Consider the following 18,722-nt stretch of genomic DNA (forward strand, 5'->3'; position numbering starts at 1 on the left):
CAGCACTGTAATTCCATAGCTTAGCACGTCGTATATGCCCTTCGGGAGGCGAGATGGTGGACTTGATCCCCATTATCTAGACGTAAAATGAATACCAACCAACCAACCAACAGCTGGTCGCGGAGAAGCGAGGCCGTAGACAGAGGGCATGTTCCCAACTCCTGGTCTTGAAAGTCCGCGCGATACTGGCGTGACGTAGCTGGAGGTGTTGCAGGTCAGACTTCCGTCTCAGTCTTGGCTCGACCATGGTCTGTGGCGTGCGGTGCGGGCGCACCTCAGTCAGCACATGCTGACCTCAACGACTGCGCAACTCTTCCTCGGTCGTCAACAGGCACATACATCTCGACCTTCCCCAGTCAGGAGCTGCTGTCCTTCAGCAACACTATTTTGAAGATATACACAGCATCACCGAACTTCCTCCGTTGTGAAGGGCTTGACTCGCAAGTCAGCCTTGTAGACGTCCCCGGTCTGCAAACCATCAGGCCCCCACAATGGAGCCGTATACCCGTTACCTCAGCCCAGCATAGCCGCACGTGAGCATCTAGAAGCCTCAAGTCTCATTCACAGGTCAACAATGGTGATCGAATGCAGGCCATTTTCGGCAAGATGGTGCCACCGCAATACCAGGGACCATGGTCTGGTACTGAGGCTGGGTCGAACGATGTATTAAATCATTGCTCGCGCACTATCACCGGGGCAGAACAACGACGATTTCATGGAGCAGCATCTTGGGTTCCGACTACAGTTCACGCCACGACATCAAACTCGTCCTCCGTAATTGAAGAACAACTACAACAAAGCATATCAACAAGGCAATCTCGATTGTAACGACAAACGATCATCACCATGCCATGCACACGTCTTCTCGCAAGAGCATACTACAGCAACTCAAACAGTCCCAACTCGAACAAGACAGCTATCGTTGTCGGTCTCGTCTGCGGCGTCCTCGCCATCGGCATCGGCATAGTAACCCTCATCTGCTGCAGCAACCGAAGCACCCGTCACGGCCCCGAGTCCCTCGTTGCACGCTCGCAAGAGCTGCGTCGCGAAAACAACGGATGGTGGGGCGCAGCTCCACCTCACTACGAGACAGCAACAGAGCGAAGGCGCCGAAATCTTGAGATAAGAGCAACTATGGGCGGCGGGAGTGGAATCGCAAGAGGAGCGAGAAGCGGAAGGGATGCAAGAGAGGGAGGGCCAGCACCGCCTGAGTATCAAACGCCTGCGCCGGCTTGCCGTACGGGACGCCGACAACTAGTGCCTTCACCTCTGCCACAAGAGAATGATGCGCCACCGGCTTATGAACCGCGTGCTGTCTGGCCGACCGGTGTACACGCGCCTTGAAATTAACTGCTTCTGTCAGGCGTAAAGCAGTTTAGCGAAGGGACACAAGATCCATGAGCGTGGGCACCGAGATACTTAGGGCTTCGTTCGGGCAACAGTTCAACATGAAATGCAGATCAAGCTAGAGAGCAATTGATAAGGCAGAAGGCGGAACAATGCCTGGCACAGACGTGCTGGCAGCGGTACCGAATAGCGTTGTCGAGCTTTTCGATATGCAGAGACAATTCGCAGGCTGAGGAAGGTGCCATGGCCACGTACTAAACTGTCATGAGCGTTCGAGCAATTCACCGGTGCTCTCAAGACCACGATGTCTCATACAACGTAACCTGAATTGCTGTTGTAGAGCATATGGAGCGACCGACCGAAGATTTTGAAACATTTCCGATCAGAGAGCAGTTTGGAGGGGGCTGGGACTGAAGGTAGGTGTTATTTGTTCGAAGAATAGCTCCAGATACGGAGTTTGCATTACTTCAACGCGACTGAGCACAGTAACTAATAAGATCGCTCATCGTTGCATCATTTCCAATCTGTCACTAACTCCTTGCAACTTGTAGACAGGCCTATATCACATTCTCCAATCTCATACACCACAATGCGAATAGGGAGAGCGTATAAGCTCTTCGACCCACTCCAGCATCAATGTATTTATGCAAGGGGAGCAGTCTGATCCGGACGGAGCGCACATCCAGCGTTCTTGAAGACCGGATTGAGCTTGCCAACAGACCAGTTGAGAAGCGAGAGAGGCAAAGTAGTGACAACCGACAAGCTGGAAGGCACCGGCTGAGTACCAAGCTGGTACAACAAGCAAAGAAGGTCGGAGGCAGTAGCAGCGTCGGGAAGCTTGCCGTCGCGGATGACGCCGAAGGGAGAAGACAGAGCATCGAAGTTGTTGGTGCCGACATTGCCGCCGAACAGCTTGGGATACTGGACGTACTGGGCTAAGATTTCGAGGGTAACATCGTTGTTAGTATACGACGTGCGGCGATTAAACCAGTTGTCTGGAATACGCTCAGGGCCTGCCTGCCAGTTGCCGTTGGAATCCTGGGTGGTGCCAAAGAAGGAGGAGATAGTCTTAAGATCGGCAGTGCCCTCTGGACCGTAGCTGGCGAACAGCTCGTATAGGAAGGAAGAGGCGCCGTAAAGCAGAAGAGCCAGGGGACCAAAGAAGAAGTTGGGATTCTCCTGCACGGACTCGTCGTAGCGCTGGCTGCGGTATGCCGCGAGGGTATTGCGATCGAAGTTCCCACCTGAAACACGGTCGGCGACATCCTTCATCCTCTTGAACAACGTGCCGTTGAAAGAGTAGTTGTCGCCGTTGTGGGTGAAGTAGTCGTTTCGGGTCAGCGATGAGTCGCCCTCGAACTTGTTGTGTCCGTTCAGTCCGGGCTGGCGGCCAAGAACACCTCCAAGGGTGGCAGTGCGGGATGTGGCGTCACAGCCAATGCTGAGCTTGCCGGTGAGAATGTCACCATCGGCAACGACACCGAGGGTTGCCAAGAGCGTAGCAAGGTCCCAGTCAACATTATACAAGTTCTGTTGAGCATCGACGAGCTCAGTGAAGGTTGTGATACCATCACGAGCAAGGAAGTTGTGATTGGCAGCCGCATTGAGACCGGGACAAGGACCACGGATGTCGTTTGGCCCAGGAGCCTGGAAGGCGTGTGCGGTGTCTCCGTCAGCGGGGACCTTGATGCCTCCCTTACCTGTACCGCGAGCACCATTTCGTGCGCCGGTGTAGGGGTACTGGCTGTTATATGGAGCCGCAGGCTGGTGGTTTGAGTTGAAGGGGCAGTTGTCTTGCCTCTTCACATTGCGGTTACGGGGGAGCAGAGATGAGTCAACGCCAGGCTGGTTGGCAACCCATGGGTACGCTGAGACGGCGGACGCCGAGAGTAGGAGAAGTGAAAGAGTCTGCATGTTGAAAAGCTGAAGCCGCTCACTGAAAAGTGTTGTATAGCTTCTCCCTGCCTTGGAGATAGTATTGGAACTGATGATCTATACGATGTGGAGGACGTGGTCCTACTTATACAATTGTTCATCTTGCTTCGCTCTTGGTTCCACATTGAAATGACCGAGGCAGATCTGCGCATTTCCATGTACTCGACTACCTGCAGTAGACTACCCTCAAATCCACAGTCTATCATTGGAGGACGCAATACGGATTGACCCATTGCACACGCTGCGGCGGCTGATCGACGTACCCCATGGGGAAGATCCTCCACTCCACTCATAGTCCTGTCGGTAGATGTGCTAGTGGCAGGATTACCCCGGAAGTTGTGGAGGTAGAACCAGAGATGTGTGTAGTTGGTCTGTTGCCGAGCGGAAGGTTTGCGCTCCGCGCCTGCGCTAACGCACCGGTGCTCTCAAAACAAGAAAGGTTCCTGAAGTTAGTACGGTACTCGACGATCTTGTACCCAGACAGTAGGTATCGGCGTGACGAATCAGATATGGCGGCGTGCAGAACGACATTATGCTCAATGGCGCGTGATGTGAGTTCAACACCGAAGAAGACCCTGGTTGCAGTTTTGAGCCAAGATTGGCGTCGCCTCCCCAATGAATACACATGATTCTGTCTCACCAGGCTAACTTTGTGGCAGAAGCAAGTGTAGTTTCTGGTAGACGGCGATCGGAATCGTGCTTCCATCATAGCGCACCTCCAGCGCACAACTCTCACTGGTTGGGCAGCTTCCGGTCAGGTTTCCGCATTCGCATTGCCAGCTGTTAGCGTCTGTGTAGTGTTCAAATTGACTTGTAGATATACTAGGAAAGCCTCGGTATGATTCATGTACGTTGGAACTGGATTGCGCTGCTACGGGTGCAAATACACCTGAGGTTCTGGTCTTCGCTCGTGCGTGTTCCATCTTCGGCGACCATGACTTACAAAGGTACCAGGCGCGTGGCTTTCAGATTCGATTTTCCGGATGCGAGCATGATTTGCAAATCTTCGTCTTTGTTCTCACTTGCGCGACCAGGTCGCTGGAGTGAGTCCCAGAGCTCTGCGGAAATAACCAGGAACTATCCCAATGCAGAAGTGGGTGCGACACATGATTCACTCGCCAGGTGACGGCCGGAACACCAGGGTTTGTAGACTAGAGTGGTCTAGGAAACAAGCAGTGCGGCCTCGGCAGGTGGTAAGTGGTGTTCTGGCCAGCTCGATACACTGAGACAGGGGGCGGTGGGTTGCAACCTGCCAAGGACTGTGTGTAGTGTTAGTTACACCCCGTGGTCTCAACCGCTGTAGTTGGCTGGTATCAAATTTAAAACTATTTTGCTCCGAAACCGAGGCTCATCGACGACGCCAGATGTACATTCGCTCGTAACTGTAGGATGGAAATATGTGCGCATAGTAGGTTGACATTGCACTTGGCAACGAAGCTTCCCTTCACCATTCACGTCAAGGGCAAGGATGCTAGACAACATTTCGTACGAGGCTTGATGGTTCTTCTGAGAGAGGGTCAGAGGTGTATTCCCGTATGCAACTGCTGCCTGTCTGTCTCGAAGCCAGTCACTGACACTGAGCGATGTGTAGGTGAGTTGACGGCCTCGCTGAGCTTGATGGAAGCCGAGGTTTGTTCAATTCTGGAGGTTCGTGCTGCATGCGCAAGCATTGACCAAATTGTCGCTTTCGAAGCTCAAAGTATTAAATTACTGGTGTTGTAGCTCGGTGTGAGTAACGAGATCCTGGTCGAGCGACTGCAAATTATCTCGCTCAGGGAGCCAGATTCAGAATAAGGTGGCAAGCGAGAATATTGTCTTTGTAGAGCTTCGCGCCATGTTCGTGATCATCAACCTTGCTCTTGGTTCCATGTTGCCATACATTGGTCTCGGCAATGAGGTCGACAACGGTGGCGGCAGAAGGACTCGGTCCAGTAACGCCGTTGTACCGGTACCTAACACGACCTAGATCTGTCCAATAGCTTGCTCGCCCTCGGTAATAACAAATACCTGATACGTTGGCAGTTTTCTACAATCGGTCCTCTCTAATTTGGTATCGGCATCTCGATTACTTCGCCGCTGGCTGACTACGCGACTGCTGCACATATTATTGAAAGCTTGCATATAGGGCAACGAAGCACGGGAGACATGCTGAGGCACGTTACTCGACCACCTGGTTAGCTTTGCTGTGACGATAGAGTTTCTTTTAAAGCCACGTCGTGTGCGACAAACACAACACCAGCTCACGAGTCTGGTAATGGTGATGCCTTGTGCGTTGGATTGCATGGGGGCGTAATAGGTAGAATCACTTTGATGCCATTGCTGAGCGATGTCACCTCGGTAGAAAAGTCATTGCAAACACTTTCAGCATTCAAGAGCAACTCGGGGGCGGGGCTGCAGGAATGTCAGTTGCAAGAGATGAGATGCTCCGTTTGAAGGCGAGTCTCATTGACCCGCGGATGGAAGGTAATCTGATGGGACTACATATCCAAGCAAACAACGCTAGAACCCAGGATGCGGATATACCCAAGCCAGAACACCGTATCGAGACACAAAAACCCGCCAATTCATCAAGCAGGTTGCTCACTGACCAATCACCTTCTTCCTCTGTTTCTCAGCCCACTCACGCGATGCAATCCTACCTCGCTCTGCAGCCTCAGCTCGCGCCCTTTTGGCGGCTTCTTCTTTTTCCCTCCTCTCGCGCTCCAAGGCTTCTTTTTCCATTCTGTCCCGATTGAAAACGTGCTTGCCCTTGACCTTGAGCGCAGCAGCATCGAGGGGAGTGACTGTTGATTTGCCGCCTTCGGCAAGCAGAACACTGTTGCGGTTCGCTGACGAGGTGGACGTCGAGCGCGAAGCGGAGACATCGATGATGCTGCTGCGCTTGCTGGCAAGAGAAGTTGAGCGCTGCGGAGCATCAGACTGCGGCGGAGGCAGGATGCTGATGCCCGGTGCGTCTCTGACTAGCAGTGAATCTCGTGGTCGGTGGGCGATGTGTTTCCGGACTGCTGCGGCTGCGGCTGCTTTCTTCGCAGCTTCAGCTTCTTCCATGCGCCTCAAGCGTTCTTCTTTTTTTGCCTTGAGGCGTATTGCAGTCGCTTCGCCTGGCAGTTGGAAGCTGGGCTTGGTAAGTTGCTTCGTCGACTTGGGTGGTGGGGGCATGCTAATCGGTCGTGAAGCAGGCTTACCCACGCCCCCCGCTTCCTCCATGCGCTTCAGGCGCTCTTCCTTTTGAACCTTGAGCTTTGCTGCTGTCGCCTCGCCAGGAAGCTGGAAGCTCGGAATTGTAGTAGGCTTTGTCGATTTGGGCGGTGGTGGCATACTGATCGGTCGCTGCTTGGGCGCAGCTGTACCTTCTGCCTCGCGCTTCAGACGTTCCTCCCTCTGCGCCCTCAGCTTCGCCGCTACATTGTCGCTCGACAACTGGAAAGTCGGCTTCGTTGGTGCCCTGCCTTTCGGCGGAGGCGGGGGTGTAGGAAATGATAGACTGATAGGGCGACGCTTAGATGCCAGATAGTCAGCTGTCTCTATCAAAGGCTTCCCAATATCCTTGCCTGGTACCGTACAAACACTGGACGCACGGGCGAGTGACGTCATGGTAGACTCAACGCTCTTAGGGGCTGCACTTGGTACTCTCGAGATCCTTGTAGGAAGAACTGGCTTGACAGTAACTGCTTTTTTGGGGGCAATTGACGCTCTGGCAGCAACTGGTGCCCTAGTGGGGATGGGTGCCTTGGCTGGTATCATACCAGGCTTCATGATTTCAACCTTGGCCGGAGTTCGAGCAGAGGCTTTGGCAGACGTCTTTTTTCTCGTGGTTGACGCTGCAGAAACACTCTGTGACGGTGATTTTTTTGGAGAGTGTTCCTCATCAGAGTGATCGAGATCCGGAATGACTTTGCCGATAGATTCGAGATCCTCTTCCAGTCTATCAATGGCTGAAATAGACTCCTCGAGACGCATTGGAGACCTGGACAGGCTTCTTGAAGTGCGTCTGATGGACCCTTGATTCTTGGTCGGGGTTGATACAGTCCCTTCGAATGGCTTCTCAGCATGCAGCATCTTAGGCTCTGCTTCTGGTACAATCTCGACAGAAGGGATGGCCTCTTCAGGGACTACGCTGTCAACCTGCATATTGAAGTCTGTCTCGAAATCATCTGCTGTGGATGTTGCTGGCCTGGCTTCATGGATGATCTCCTCCACTCCAAAGGCCTCAGCAGCCTCGGCCTCGACAGCTTGGACCTCTGATGTCATTTTTTCTTCAACAGCCTGCACTCCAATCTGAACTGACTCGTCTTGCGGTTCTGTCACCCCTTCTTCTTGTGTACCCAACGGTTCTGTTGCAACCGCCGGTGCAACGTCCTCCATCTTGTCTATCTCTCCGTGAGCGGGCTTACCAGATACCATATGTTTTTGCTGAGCTGCCGCTTGAGCCTCAGCCTGCGCTTCATCTACTATCTCTTCGAGCACCTCCTCTTCGGTTGGCCCGGGTTGTGGTGTTTGCTGCTCGACCTGCGCTTGCTTCTGTTCCTCATCGAGCTTTGCTTGTTGACGTCGTGTGAGTCGGACAGGTTTCGGCGTTAGTTCATGCTCGACCTTCTTGATCTGTTCCATCACCGCTGGTGTTCCATTCTCCACAACAATATTTGCTGCTTCGACAGGCGCCTCAGGCGCTTCGGACACTTCAGACGCTCCAGATTGTTCTGTGGCATCTTGAGCGATTGTCTTTTCCGGCTGCTCCTTTTCGATTTTTACTTGTTGACGTCGTGTCCGTCTTGTAGGCTTTCGTGCTGTTTGTGGTTCGACCTCGGCATGTTCCTCGTGTGCTGCGAGTGTCTTGTTCTCCACGGGAGCAGCATCGGCCTCCACTTTAAGATCGACTTCAGCCTGCTCCACTCCTTCGCCGGCGACATCTTCGTTCCTCTCTTCCGGCTGAGGCGAAAGCACGCGATGTGATTTGCCAGGTGCTTCTTCCTCCTCAAGTTTCGCTTGCTGGCGGCGCGTGAGTCTAACTGCTGGCGTTTGCGGAACATCAGGCTGCTCGTCGCCGTTGTGAGCTGGGGTAGTATCTGAGTGTATGTTAGTTACTGGGATCCCATTGTCATGTTGCAACAGGGGTCAGTCACTTACCGTCCGTGTGCTCCTGGGCTGGTTCTTGCCCCGCAGCTTCGTTGATTATTGGGCTTGCGGCTGCTTGTCGCTCTGCCTCCCCAACGACTTGTACCGCCTCTCCCTCTGACTTCGCCTTCTTACCCTTGGCGCCCTTCTTCCCCTTGCCTCTCCCCTTCTTTGCTGGCGTCTTCGCTGGTGTCTTTGCAGACAGAGGCTCTTCAGTCGGTGCTGCGGGTGTTGCGTTCGGCTCAATGTCCTTCAAAGCGCGTTCGCTGACCTCGGGTGCCGCGACGTCCTCCTCCATGTCCTCCTGGGCGCGTTGCGCAGCGCGAGTGACGCGCATTGTGGTTGTTGATATTCAAAAAGGCGTGTGCGTATGTAGTTTAGTGTGGTCGAATGGGCTATGCACAAGTTCGAGACATATGGGCGACGGGGGACTGGCAGGGGCTGTCGATAAGATTGGCGATAGTACCTAGTGATCCTTCAGGCGATCGTTTGCGTGGCAGCTGTGTTTCGATAAACACCCTTCCTCATCTGGACTAACTCCACACTCCGCGAACTTCGGAAAAAGCGTCACGTGGTCACAGCGTCGGAGATCGAGGGCGTTGTCAAAGCCATCTGCCGGGTAGCTGCGAACTGCATTCGGATCCGCTCCCGTGCACCTCCTCGTCCACTACCTACTACTTCTGCTGTGATTTCGAAATTTTCAGGTGAAAAAGCCGTGTAGACTTCTCGCGCTCATTGACAAATCTGCAAAGTCGTCACGATTGTGATCCAATCGGCGCGCCCCTAACACTCTTTCGCAAAGGCGAACTCGACCTCAGAGGACCTCAACTGTCCTCAATTGGTGCGGATCTCAGGGGATTGTTCATCTCTTCGTGTATCTGCACGAGGCTGACAACCGGCACTGCTCCCGGCAATCTTCACATCTAGCGATATCTCCGAGACCGGCAAGCTGGCTTACCCCGCGAGGCAGTTGTTGCGTCCCTTCAGTAGCCGGAGCTACCCCACCATATCTAGAATGACCTCACGGGCGACGGCGAACTCCCGCCTGAATCTTTTCTCTAAGCACCTCGACTCCAAGCCATTCCTTGCGTTGAACACACCATTCTCGACCGAACGCAGCGGACATCTTGAAGACGCCCAAGGCAATCGCATCCAACGCAACAAACCCCAGGAACTCAAGAAGTCTGTACCGAAGGAAGAAGAACCACCCAAGATGGCTTCCTCCCAGGCTCCCCACCCAGCTCTTATGATCCCCGGACCTATCGAGTTCGACGATGCTGTCCTTAATGCTATGAGCTTCTATAGGTATGTTCCGTGGCTCAATGTCATTGGGGATTACATGCTAAGATGACATTAGCGAATCGCACGTTGGCCAGCCATTTGTCAACTGCTTCAGCGAGGTCCTCCAGAACCTCCGTAAGCTCTTCCAGACCACCGACCCTGCCTCGCAACCCTTCGTTATCTCCGGCTCCGGCACACTTGGATGGGACCAGGTCGCCGCCAACCTGGCTGAGCCTGGTGATGAGGTCCTCGTACTACACACTGGATACTTTGCCGACTCGTTCGCCGACTGCTTCGAGACCTATGGCGTCAAGGTCACACAACTGAAGGCACCCATTGGCGACCGACCCCAGCTCGATGAGGTCGAGAAAGCCCTGAAGGAGAAGAAGTACAAGATCCTCACAGTCACACACGTTGATACATCAACTGGTGTGCTCAGCGAGCTCAAGGCATTGAGCGATCTGGTTGAAAAGGTCAGCCCTGAGACACTGCTCGTTGTTGACGGAGTTTGCAGTGTTGGATCTGAGGAGATTCGCTTTGACGACTGGAAGCTCGATGTTGTCCTCACAGCATCACAGAAGGCCATTGGATGCCCTGCTGGTCTCAGCATCCTGGTGGCATCTGGGAAGGCAATTGAGGTCTTCAAGAACAGGAAGACAAGACCTACATCTTATTTTGGTTCATGGAAGAACTGGCTACCGAGTAAGTGCTGTTATGAAATCCAGTTAGCTAGAAGGGCACTAACAATGCGGCAGTTATGCAGAACTACGAGGCCAAGAAGCCTTCCTACTTTGCCACGCCATCGCCTCAGCTCATCCACGCTCTCGACGTAGCACTTAAGCAGATCCTCTCGCGCCCTCTGGAGCAGCGCTTTGCCGACCACAAGGCTGCATCACAGAAGATCAAGAAGGCTGTCGCAGACTTCGGCCTGAAGCAGCTTGCCTCGAAGCCCGAGAACCAGGCCAACGGCATGACCGCCATCTACCTGCCTGAGGGCGTCACACCGCCCGATGTCCTGCCCAACCTGCTGAAGAAGGGCGTCATATTCGCTGGTGGTCTCCACAAGGAGATCGCTACCAAGTACGTTCGATGCGGACACATGGGTGTCAGTGTGACAGACCCCAACCGTGCGGACATCACAAAGGCCATTGAGAGCTTGAAGGAGGCATTGACAGAGGTCGGCCACAATGCCCAGAAGTAAGAAATAAGTCAGATATTCTGTATATACGTCACACGGCTAGATAAAAAAAAAGATCGGGTGCAAGCAGACGCTGTGTCGATAAATCTGCCGAAAATAGCACCGCACTTTTAGTTCCATCCTTCGAGCTTTGCAGTGATGATGAGCCTCGTGGCTATGCTCGCACCCGCACCACCAAGCCTGCAGGCCTGCTCATCAAGTACCAGGAACGGTCTCCGCATCATTCGTGTGATTTGACAATGCGCCTTTGGTTTTCACGGCCAAGCTGCCTAGCACAAGCTCGCGGCTTGGTATATTATGATTATTCCCGCTTCGGCCTACGACACCACGACATCGCGATAATGATGTTGCGTTGAGATGCGGAACTACCAGTTCGGCACTTGCGGCGAGGCTGTGCTTGCTTGGTATGCTGTGAGGTACATCACCTTGATGATCCTAGATGGCGATGTTGGTGTCCTCCCATCTCTTCGTGTCCGTCGGCAACCACCGTCTGCACTGACCATTCGTTCACGTATTGACAGTCTTTTCCAAATTTTCTCGTCGCGCCCAAGTCAAAGACGCTTTTGTAACACCGTTAGAGCCATCATGGCGTCAACAACGCGCCCCAACCAACAAGCCTGGGTCACAGCCTTCGCCAGCGCCCCACCATCCGCCTGCGCAACTCTCCGCGCCCTCAGCAACACGGTAGAATACGGCGTTCAATGTATCTTTGCAGAAGAAGATGACGACACACTGCCAAACTCAATTAATACAGCCTGTCTACCTTGGGCTACAGCCGGCATCCCTTCGAGTGCGGCATTCTACTCCCCTGCCACTGCATGCCCCACATCTTGGACCGCGGTCGCGACTCGTACAGCAGCTGGTGGTGCGAGTGACTGGATCGATGGCGAGACAGCTCTAGAGTGCTGTCCACCGGGGTTCGTGGGCGGAGGTGGAGGGTTGTGTAATCCGGAGACGAGTGGAACAACGTCGGTTGTTAGTTGTGGTGAGGCGGATGCAGAAGAGAACGAAAATATGGTTTACATCGCGGGGCAGTGGCCGGCGAGTGTGAGCGTGAGGGTTACAGCATTGCAGCTGAGGTACCAGGCTACTGATACTGGGGGTACGGCAAGTGCGACAGGCAGTTCGAGTTTGAGTACTGCGTCGAGTACGAGTGGTTCAGGGGCCGGAGCTGGTAACGAGGGTGGAGGGCTCTCAACGGGCGCGAAGGTGGCGATTGGGACTATCATTCCTCTGGTATCCACACTCGGAGCCTTGACTGCGTTTTTGCTGTGGCGGAGGAGAAAGCATAGGAAGGCTGCTGCGGCGATGTCGAAGGAATTCGCAGATGGACACGAGACAAAGCGGAGCTACGAGAAGGTTCCTCAAGAAACCTTTATCAATTCGAGTATTGGGTCGGAAGACATTTCAGCTACCACTGCAGGTGCCGCTGCGGCAGTTCCGGCAGTAGCTGTCGTCGCGCAGAATGCTCATCATGAAACTCCAGAGTGGAACGCAGAACTCGATGCTACCGAGGCTGAAAGAAGAAGGTACATGGCGGTTCAAGGAAGCTTGTTTCCACCTGCAAGCGGTGCCAAAGCCGATGCGTCAAGCCTGGGCGGCGCGAGCGAAGCCAGCGAGTTGGGTGGTATGATGAGGGTCAACAGAAAGCCTATTGCGCCTGTTGAACTTGATTCGATGCCTGTGACGAGTGAACTGGCTGGCGGAGGGAGTGCAGAGCGAAGATAGGAAGAGTTTTTATGAATGATACCCATGTTTCTTGTTACAAATACGGTTTGTACCTGATTGTAACCGAGTATGTTTCAGTAACGATCTCCTTCTTGCTTCAATCACAGGCTGCCTTGCTAGGTACCGTGTCTGTGCGCGTGATGCCCCACTCGCTACTTGTGTCAACAGCGTCATGATCCGCCTCCAAGACAACCAACATCACTTTCGATAATTCGGAGCATGCGCATACTCTTCGATGAGCTGAAGAGATTCTACTTCGAGCTCATTACTACAATTGTTCCCGGTCCAGCTAGTTGGAGCTATCTTGTACCAATTCTACTCTTGCCACTGGGGCTCCTTGTACCGCCTGCAACATTGAGCCATGGTCAGCTGTGTGCGATCATCCTGCCCATCAGTGTCGTGGCTACTGTACACGCGTGGATGATAATGGGCGCCAACGACGTCATCTCGACAGATTCGCTGTACTTGACACTGTTCTTGTACTACTTCAAGGATCCGCGGCAAGATTTCAGACGCATTGTCAGATCCGATCCTAACGAACGCACGAAAGAGCCAAGAATACCGCAGCCAGATGGAAGCAGAGACAATGAAGGGGCTGTAGGATCGAAGCCGATCGCATTGAAGGCTTATCCGAAGACCTTCACAGGCCGCCTCAATTGGGCGATGACGCTCTTACAAAGCCGGCCATTGCACGACTGGATTATCGGCGAGCCAGGTCATGACCGACGAGTCCTCCGGCCATTCCAGCATCCTAGTCGATTCCAGCTCATGGTCGACATCTTCTCTCGCCTTTTGCCTGTGTTGTCAATCCTCTTGCCGTTGTCCAAGCAACTCGCAGCGCACGACCCATACTTCAGCGATCCAACATGGTCGATCTTTGCTCTGTATGGAGCTGATCACAGCGATGCAGGCAAGATCGCGACCTTTCTGAGGAACTCGGTGCCGCCATTTATGCTCAGGTCTATGACAATGGCTATGTACACATACTCGCTCCTGCTCGGTCTCTTTCTGCCGCCAATGCTTTTCGTGCTGCTGCTCAATACACTGCGCTTGATCCCGGACAAGTGGTCACCGCATACGTGGCGACCACACTTTGGACCTTTCTCAGTCATCGCCAAGTATGGGGTGCGAGGATTCTGGGGTCGCTGGTGGCATCAGCAGATGCGACACATTGTTTCTGAGCCAGGCCGATGGCTGGCAACGAAACTTGGGTTGGGCGATGACGGTTGGCAGAAGACTGTCCGATACATGTTGGTCTGCATATCTGCGTTTACGTTGAGTGGGATAACGCACTTGGGCATGGTGCCTCCGAGTCCGAGGTTTTCGACGGTGGATACGAATGAGCTGCGGTTGAGTCTAGCGGGCTTTTTCTGGGTCCAGCCCGTGGGTATCGCTGTCGAGATGATTTTGGTAGAGCCTGCTCTGCGCAGCTTTCCTGCGTCAATGCGAGAATTGCAGGTACTATTGAGAGTTGTATGGACGTTGTTGTTCATGTGCTTCTCGTGCACTTATTTGGTCCTACCGTTCGGGCAGTTGGGATACTGGAGTATTGTTCCTTCCGAGTTTGTGCCACATTTGCTGTAGAAGCCCCGAACGCCGTTGACGGCCGCTGGAGAAGGGGCCTGATTTTCTCTCGCCTGCGCGTGGAGTTGAGAGAGCTTACATTAATCCTCAGCTTCCCGATCCTAATCATTCCAAGGCATGATTTACTAACGTAATCCACCATCGAGTGAGACAACCCATCAAGTGAGACAGTTTCTGCCAAGACCGCCTACTCCCTCATCAACGCGATATGCCTCAACAACAAGACGCGCAACTATCAAACAGAGAAGGCAGAATCCAGCTTGCTCTTTCTGCCTATACTACCTGCCAGTTCCAAAATCTCCGACGCGCTGCCCAGGCGTTCAATGTACCTCATGCAACCTTAGCTTGTCGATTCAACAGGATCACACATGGCCCAGATACTCGCAACGCCCAACATAAGCTCACTGCAGCTAAAGAGTAGACAATTACAAAATAAGTCCTCAACCTTAATTCGCAAGGGCTTGCGCCCTAGTTGTGCGAGGTGGCAGATATGGCAAATAAAGTGCTGGGTGTGTGTAGCGGAGAGCCAGTTGGGCAGAGGATGATAATTGGCGCGTGGTCCCAGCTAGTGGAGGACTGCAAAGTTAAGTATAGCGTCTACAACGATAACGTGCACAACCTCAATAAGACAGGCTTCTAAATAGGTGACATTGGCTTGATAAAAGTTGTCACAGGCTCTAAGAGACGTGCTTGACCTGATCTTATCAGGAAAAGTTTTTGAAACCTGGCCGTTGTTGGCAGTCGTGGCACGTTCGTGGCACGACCGTTCAACGGCCCCAACGGCCCCAACGGCCCCCAATGTTCGAAAACGACGGCTCAACGTTCCCAACAGCCAAAACGCTGAGTGCCCATAATTAATAACCTCGCAACGATGTTGCAGCGTCGTTGCATGCCTACTAGCACTTGTATGAAATATCCGAAAATTCCGAAATTTAACATATAGATAGAGCGAAATTGTGGCTACAAAACAAGCTGAGAATTATAGCAGTAACGTATTCCACCACCAAGCTAGCCAACCCACAAGCCAGCCACTTTTCCTTGGCACAACCAACTTTCTCCTCATCACGTAATGTCCCAACAACACAACGCGATGGCCTTTCAGGAAGAAGGTAGAGTTGATCTTGCCCTTCGCACCTATACACGTGGTCAATTTAAAAGCCTGCGACGCGCTGCTGCAGCTTTCAATGTTAAACACCAGAGAATCTCTGATCTACACTACGGAATCACCTCTTAAGCTCAAACCCAACCAAATTGCCAGAAGCTTACAGCAACTAAAGAGCAAACGATTTTCCAGTATATACTTAACCTTAACACCCGAGAATTCGCGCCCCAGCTGTGCGAGGTGGCCGATATGGCTGATAAACCGCTAGGTGTGCGTGGTAAACAGCCTTTAGGCAAACACTGGGCTGAGAGGTTTGTAACACGTTTATCTGAGCTCAGGATGACTTTCAATCGAGCAAAAGACCAGCAGAGAATACTCCAGGAGGATCTAGAGATAGTTGGCGCGTGGTTTAAGCTGGTGGAAGACACCAAAGTTAAGTACAGCGTCCACAACAACGACGTGCAAAACTTTGATGAGACAGGCTTCCAGATGGGTGTCATCGGCTCAATGAAAGTTGTCACAGGCTCTGAGAGACGTGCTCGACCTGGTCTTGATCACCAGTTACAGCCCAGGCTGGTTTCTCTCAGCTTGTAAAGGGAGCCGAGTTGATGCTGCACCAAAACGCGCTTCTAGCAGCTCGAAATATTGAGCTTGAAGAGCAACTAGCAGTCATGACTAAGAGGAAAGCGCGTAAATGCAAGCGCCTTCAGCATGGTAGGACTCTTGATTATGGCGAGGCAGCAGTGCAGGTGGCTGCTGAGGCGTCTGTGGCTGCTGAGCGGTCAAAGAAGACTTGTAGTAATAGTCATCAAGAAAGAGCTCAACCAGCTGTCCGGCGCTGTAGGAACTGTGGTAGGACTGGGCACAATTCGCGAACATGCAAAAAGGATACAGAAACATCTTCTGAATCTGATGCAAGCACAACGTACGCCGGTTCACTATTTGATAGCAATGATGTTGAGGTTTGAAGTTGTTGAGTTGGGTGTGCCAAGCCTTTTTAACTCACTTGGGTTGTTTCACTCGATGACGGATTACGTTAACAGGTAATGAGACAGAATTAAATCATGCAAGCCTACAAGGTCTAAAACCCCTGTATGTGCTGCGCTTCTGTTCATTGATCCTACAATATGTTCGGTGGCGACACCTCCAGCAGTTACCAATAGTCATGTGAAAACTTCGCGGGTGAGCTTTAAATATAGGGAATTCACAACAATCGCAAGCATGAGGCCACCCTACTCCACAAAGGTCTTTCAACTCGTATCGTAATGGAAAGAATGAATGCTTTGGGTATACAGAAATGAGATGTGGAAATGGAAGCCCCCGACAGATCCTAAGATACTACACTGTTAGAAATGAATCACTGTACAATTCAGGCGGTTGCGGCCTGGCCAGCAGATCGAATCATTATACACAACCATGAAGCAAGATGTTGAAAAGGACAAAAACGTGGCCAGCGCGGATATTGCGGTCTCTCACTCTGTAGGATGTTGGATTCTCACCATGCCGCCGAAGCTGGAGTCCGAATCGGTATCAGACAATTCCAAAGGAGCTGACAGACGGCTGGTACTGTCTACGTGGTGCTGCCCAGAGGCGATCTCCTCCGGTGGCCGTAAACCAGTGTCAATGTGTTCCAACTTCGTGACCAATTGTTCGGCCGTAAGTCGGCATTTCGGATCAATCTCAAGTAGCTTTGGGATGAGCTTTGCAACATCTTGAAGTGCTCCTTCACAGTGGTTCGATACTCTCTCGATCTTCTCCATGACCAGGTCTCGGAGCTTGAACTTATCGCTCTCCTTTGCCTTGTAGTAGAACCCTTCGTCTTCGCGACCGCCAGGAGTGACTCGGCACTCACGTTTGTCACGAAACTCTCTCAAGGCCGTGTAACCGTCAAGATACCACACCAGTAGCTCCAGGAAGACACAACCAAGGGACCAGAGATCATATGGGCGAGACGTCTTTCCCGTTCCAGTGGCCTCAGGCGCTCGGTAGTTGGGTGTGCCTGACTTACTTACTGTCTGATAGCTGTATTTGTTCTTACCACTGACGGAAGTAAGAACGTCAACCACCTTGGCGCACGAGAAGTCCGACAATCTAAACCAGTAGGTTTTTTTGCCGCCTTGATTGTAGATGAACATGAGGATGTTCTCAGGTTTGATGTCATGGATGAAGCCGGTCTTCTGCTTACTCCCTTCAGGAGTGAGCAGGCCAGATTTCTTTCCAGGATCACTCTGACCCCGATTGTGAATGAGAGAGAGCGCATCAGCTAGACCAAATAATTGTTGCGCTAGGTCCTCGGGTTGCATGTCGTCGAGATCGCGAGGATCGCTATGATCCTCCATGAACTTCTCGACATCGCAGTCTGCTTTCTCGTAGATCATGTTGTACTGTGCACTGAAAGTGAAGCTAGCGAGGCACTTCAGCAGATGATGGTGGGCCAGGTTTTCCATTTCTCGGTGGAAAGACACCTCAAGAGTCCCTGCGTGCTTTGTAACCTTCATTGCGAACATGCCATTTGTATCGGCGCCCTAAGACATTTGTCAGTGCTCACAGTAAATACCAAGTATGGAATGACGTACACTCGAGAAGGATCGCTGGTCTGGGTGTATCCAAACCTTGTAGACATCGCCAAATGCTCCCCGTCCCAGCAGTTTTCCCTCGTCTAATTGAAGAGGTTTGGCCGTGAGGTTGTTCCATATTTGGGTCGAGTTTAGTCGCAAGTATGGAGGGTTGAATAGTTTCTGATTTTGGAGAAATTTCGATTTGAACTTCCCCTTCTCCTCATGTGCAGGACAATCTTCCTCTTTGAATGGAAATTTGTAGTCATTAAGGCCATGGTCAAATAATGCCTTGACGCAAGTCAAGGACAGTTCGGCGTAAATGCAGGTGGCGAACATCTTACATCCTTCAGCTAGGACTCTTTGCACGAAACCTTCTTTCGCCTCGCCGAGACGCAATTTATCGTCCTTAGATACTAAGGCTCGGATGACAGCTTCGGTGGTAACACAATCGAATTTCGTTTTTGGCAGGAAAATTTGATCCTCGCCTTTGAATATGGTTGTCGCCATATGTTCATACATATAATCGAGCACTTGTTTAACATCGTCAAGTAGGGTGGCCATCTTCTCTCGCTGGGTTCAACGATAGGAAAAGGGGTGAGTGCGTAGGCAGGTCACAAGACAGAGATATCTTGACTTGAAAATCGATAACGTGGTTGGCTCTGCGTCAGGTCGCATTTGGGAAAGAAGTCTCAAGGAGATGCTGGAGTGGGCTTGTCGAGTAAACCGAACAGGTGGACGCTTACTTCGCCTTTATCTTCGATCGAGAAAAAAGGCAACAAGGCAACTAAGCCACATTAATAGAGATTCATATGCACCATCCATACTACGGAATCGTCCCTTGCTATTCGGCGCTGTCAGCCATAGCTCCCAAGTC

General features: G+C 52.3%; 7 protein-coding genes across 7 annotated transcripts; 4 read left to right on the forward strand and 3 right to left on the reverse strand.

The window, feature by feature from the left end:
• The first annotated feature begins 637 nt into the window (after window positions 1-637).
• Window positions 638-1,666, forward strand: M421DRAFT_149624 (uncharacterized protein). Its single transcript, XM_033587563.1, has one exon. It carries the CDS (start codon window positions 847-849, stop codon window positions 1,342-1,344), a length of 498 nt encoding a protein of 165 aa, XP_033448826.1. The 5' UTR covers window positions 638-846; the 3' UTR covers window positions 1,345-1,666.
• A 323-nt stretch (window positions 1,667-1,989) lies between these two features.
• Window positions 1,990-3,261, reverse strand: M421DRAFT_5051 (Cloroperoxidase; the record flags this gene model as incomplete). Its single annotated transcript, XM_033594836.1, has 1 exon — window positions 1,990-3,261. The coding sequence occupies one exon, from the start codon at window positions 3,259-3,261 to the stop codon at window positions 1,990-1,992; it is 1,272 nt and encodes a 423-aa protein (XP_033448827.1).
• Window positions 3,262-5,705: 2,444 nt separating this feature from the next.
• On the reverse strand, window positions 5,706-8,834 carry M421DRAFT_420469 (uncharacterized protein). The gene is made up of 2 exons (XM_033592495.1): window positions 8,410-8,834; window positions 5,706-8,348 (listed from the first exon to the last, which is right to left on the reverse strand). Exons 1-2 carry the CDS (start codon window positions 8,732-8,734, stop codon window positions 5,863-5,865), a joined length of 2,811 nt encoding a protein of 936 aa, XP_033448828.1. The 5' UTR covers window positions 8,735-8,834; the 3' UTR covers window positions 5,706-5,862.
• A 193-nt stretch (window positions 8,835-9,027) lies between these two features.
• Window positions 9,028-11,004, forward strand: M421DRAFT_420470 (PLP-dependent transferase). Its single transcript, XM_033592496.1, has 3 exons — window positions 9,028-9,702; window positions 9,755-10,380; window positions 10,434-11,004. Exons 1-3 carry the CDS (start codon window positions 9,413-9,415, stop codon window positions 10,877-10,879), a joined length of 1,362 nt encoding a protein of 453 aa, XP_033448829.1. The 5' UTR covers window positions 9,028-9,412; the 3' UTR covers window positions 10,880-11,004.
• Window positions 11,005-11,224: 220 nt separating this feature from the next.
• On the forward strand, window positions 11,225-12,624 carry M421DRAFT_420471 (uncharacterized protein). The gene has a single exon (XM_033592497.1). The coding sequence runs from the start codon at window positions 11,234-11,236 to the stop codon at window positions 12,602-12,604; it is 1,371 nt and encodes a 456-aa protein (XP_033448830.1). The 5' UTR covers window positions 11,225-11,233; the 3' UTR covers window positions 12,605-12,624.
• Window positions 12,625-12,808: 184 nt separating this feature from the next.
• M421DRAFT_420472 (uncharacterized protein) lies at window positions 12,809-14,336 on the forward strand. The gene has a single exon (XM_033592498.1). It carries the CDS (start codon window positions 12,824-12,826, stop codon window positions 14,186-14,188), a length of 1,365 nt encoding a protein of 454 aa, XP_033448831.1. The 5' UTR covers window positions 12,809-12,823; the 3' UTR covers window positions 14,189-14,336.
• Window positions 14,337-16,762: 2,426 nt separating this feature from the next.
• Window positions 16,763-18,184, reverse strand: M421DRAFT_5056 (kinase-like protein; the record flags this gene model as incomplete). The annotated part of the gene is made up of 2 exons (XM_033594839.1): window positions 16,763-17,815; window positions 17,867-18,184. 2 exons carry the CDS (start codon window positions 18,182-18,184, stop codon window positions 16,763-16,765), a joined length of 1,371 nt encoding a protein of 456 aa, XP_033448832.1.
• Window positions 18,185-18,722: the final 538 nt, after the last annotated feature.

This window comes from Didymella exigua (genome assembly GCF_010094145.1).
Source record: "Didymella exigua CBS 183.55 unplaced genomic scaffold M421scaffold_13, whole genome shotgun sequence".
Classification (NCBI taxonomy): Eukaryota; Fungi; Ascomycota; class Dothideomycetes; order Pleosporales; family Didymellaceae; genus Didymella; species Didymella exigua.

What these genes read in the sequence shown, in the direction of transcription:
- M421DRAFT_149624 (XM_033587563.1), top strand. Translation starts at nt 847, where the DNA reads ATGCCATGCACACGTCTTCTCGCAAGAGCATACTACAGCAACTCAAAC.
- M421DRAFT_420469 (XM_033592495.1), bottom strand. Translation starts at nt 8,734, where the DNA reads ATGCGCGTCACTCGCGCTGCGCAACGCGCCCAGGAGGACATGGAGGAG. An exon ending in AGCCCAGGAGCACACGGACG is followed by an intron (nt 8,349 to 8,409) that starts GTAAGTGACTGA and finishes ACATACACTCAG; the next exon opens with ATACTACCCCAGCTCACAAC.
- M421DRAFT_420470 (XM_033592496.1), top strand. Translation starts at nt 9,413, where the DNA reads ATGACCTCACGGGCGACGGCGAACTCCCGCCTGAATCTTTTCTCTAAG. An exon ending in AATGCTATGAGCTTCTATAG is followed by an intron (nt 9,703 to 9,754) that starts GTATGTTCCGTG and finishes AGATGACATTAG; the next exon opens with CGAATCGCACGTTGGCCAGC. An exon ending in ATGGAAGAACTGGCTACCGA is followed by an intron (nt 10,381 to 10,433) that starts GTAAGTGCTGTT and finishes ACAATGCGGCAG; the next exon opens with TTATGCAGAACTACGAGGCC.
- M421DRAFT_420471 (XM_033592497.1), top strand. Translation starts at nt 11,234, where the DNA reads ATGCGGAACTACCAGTTCGGCACTTGCGGCGAGGCTGTGCTTGCTTGG.
- M421DRAFT_420472 (XM_033592498.1), top strand. Translation starts at nt 12,824, where the DNA reads ATGCGCATACTCTTCGATGAGCTGAAGAGATTCTACTTCGAGCTCATT.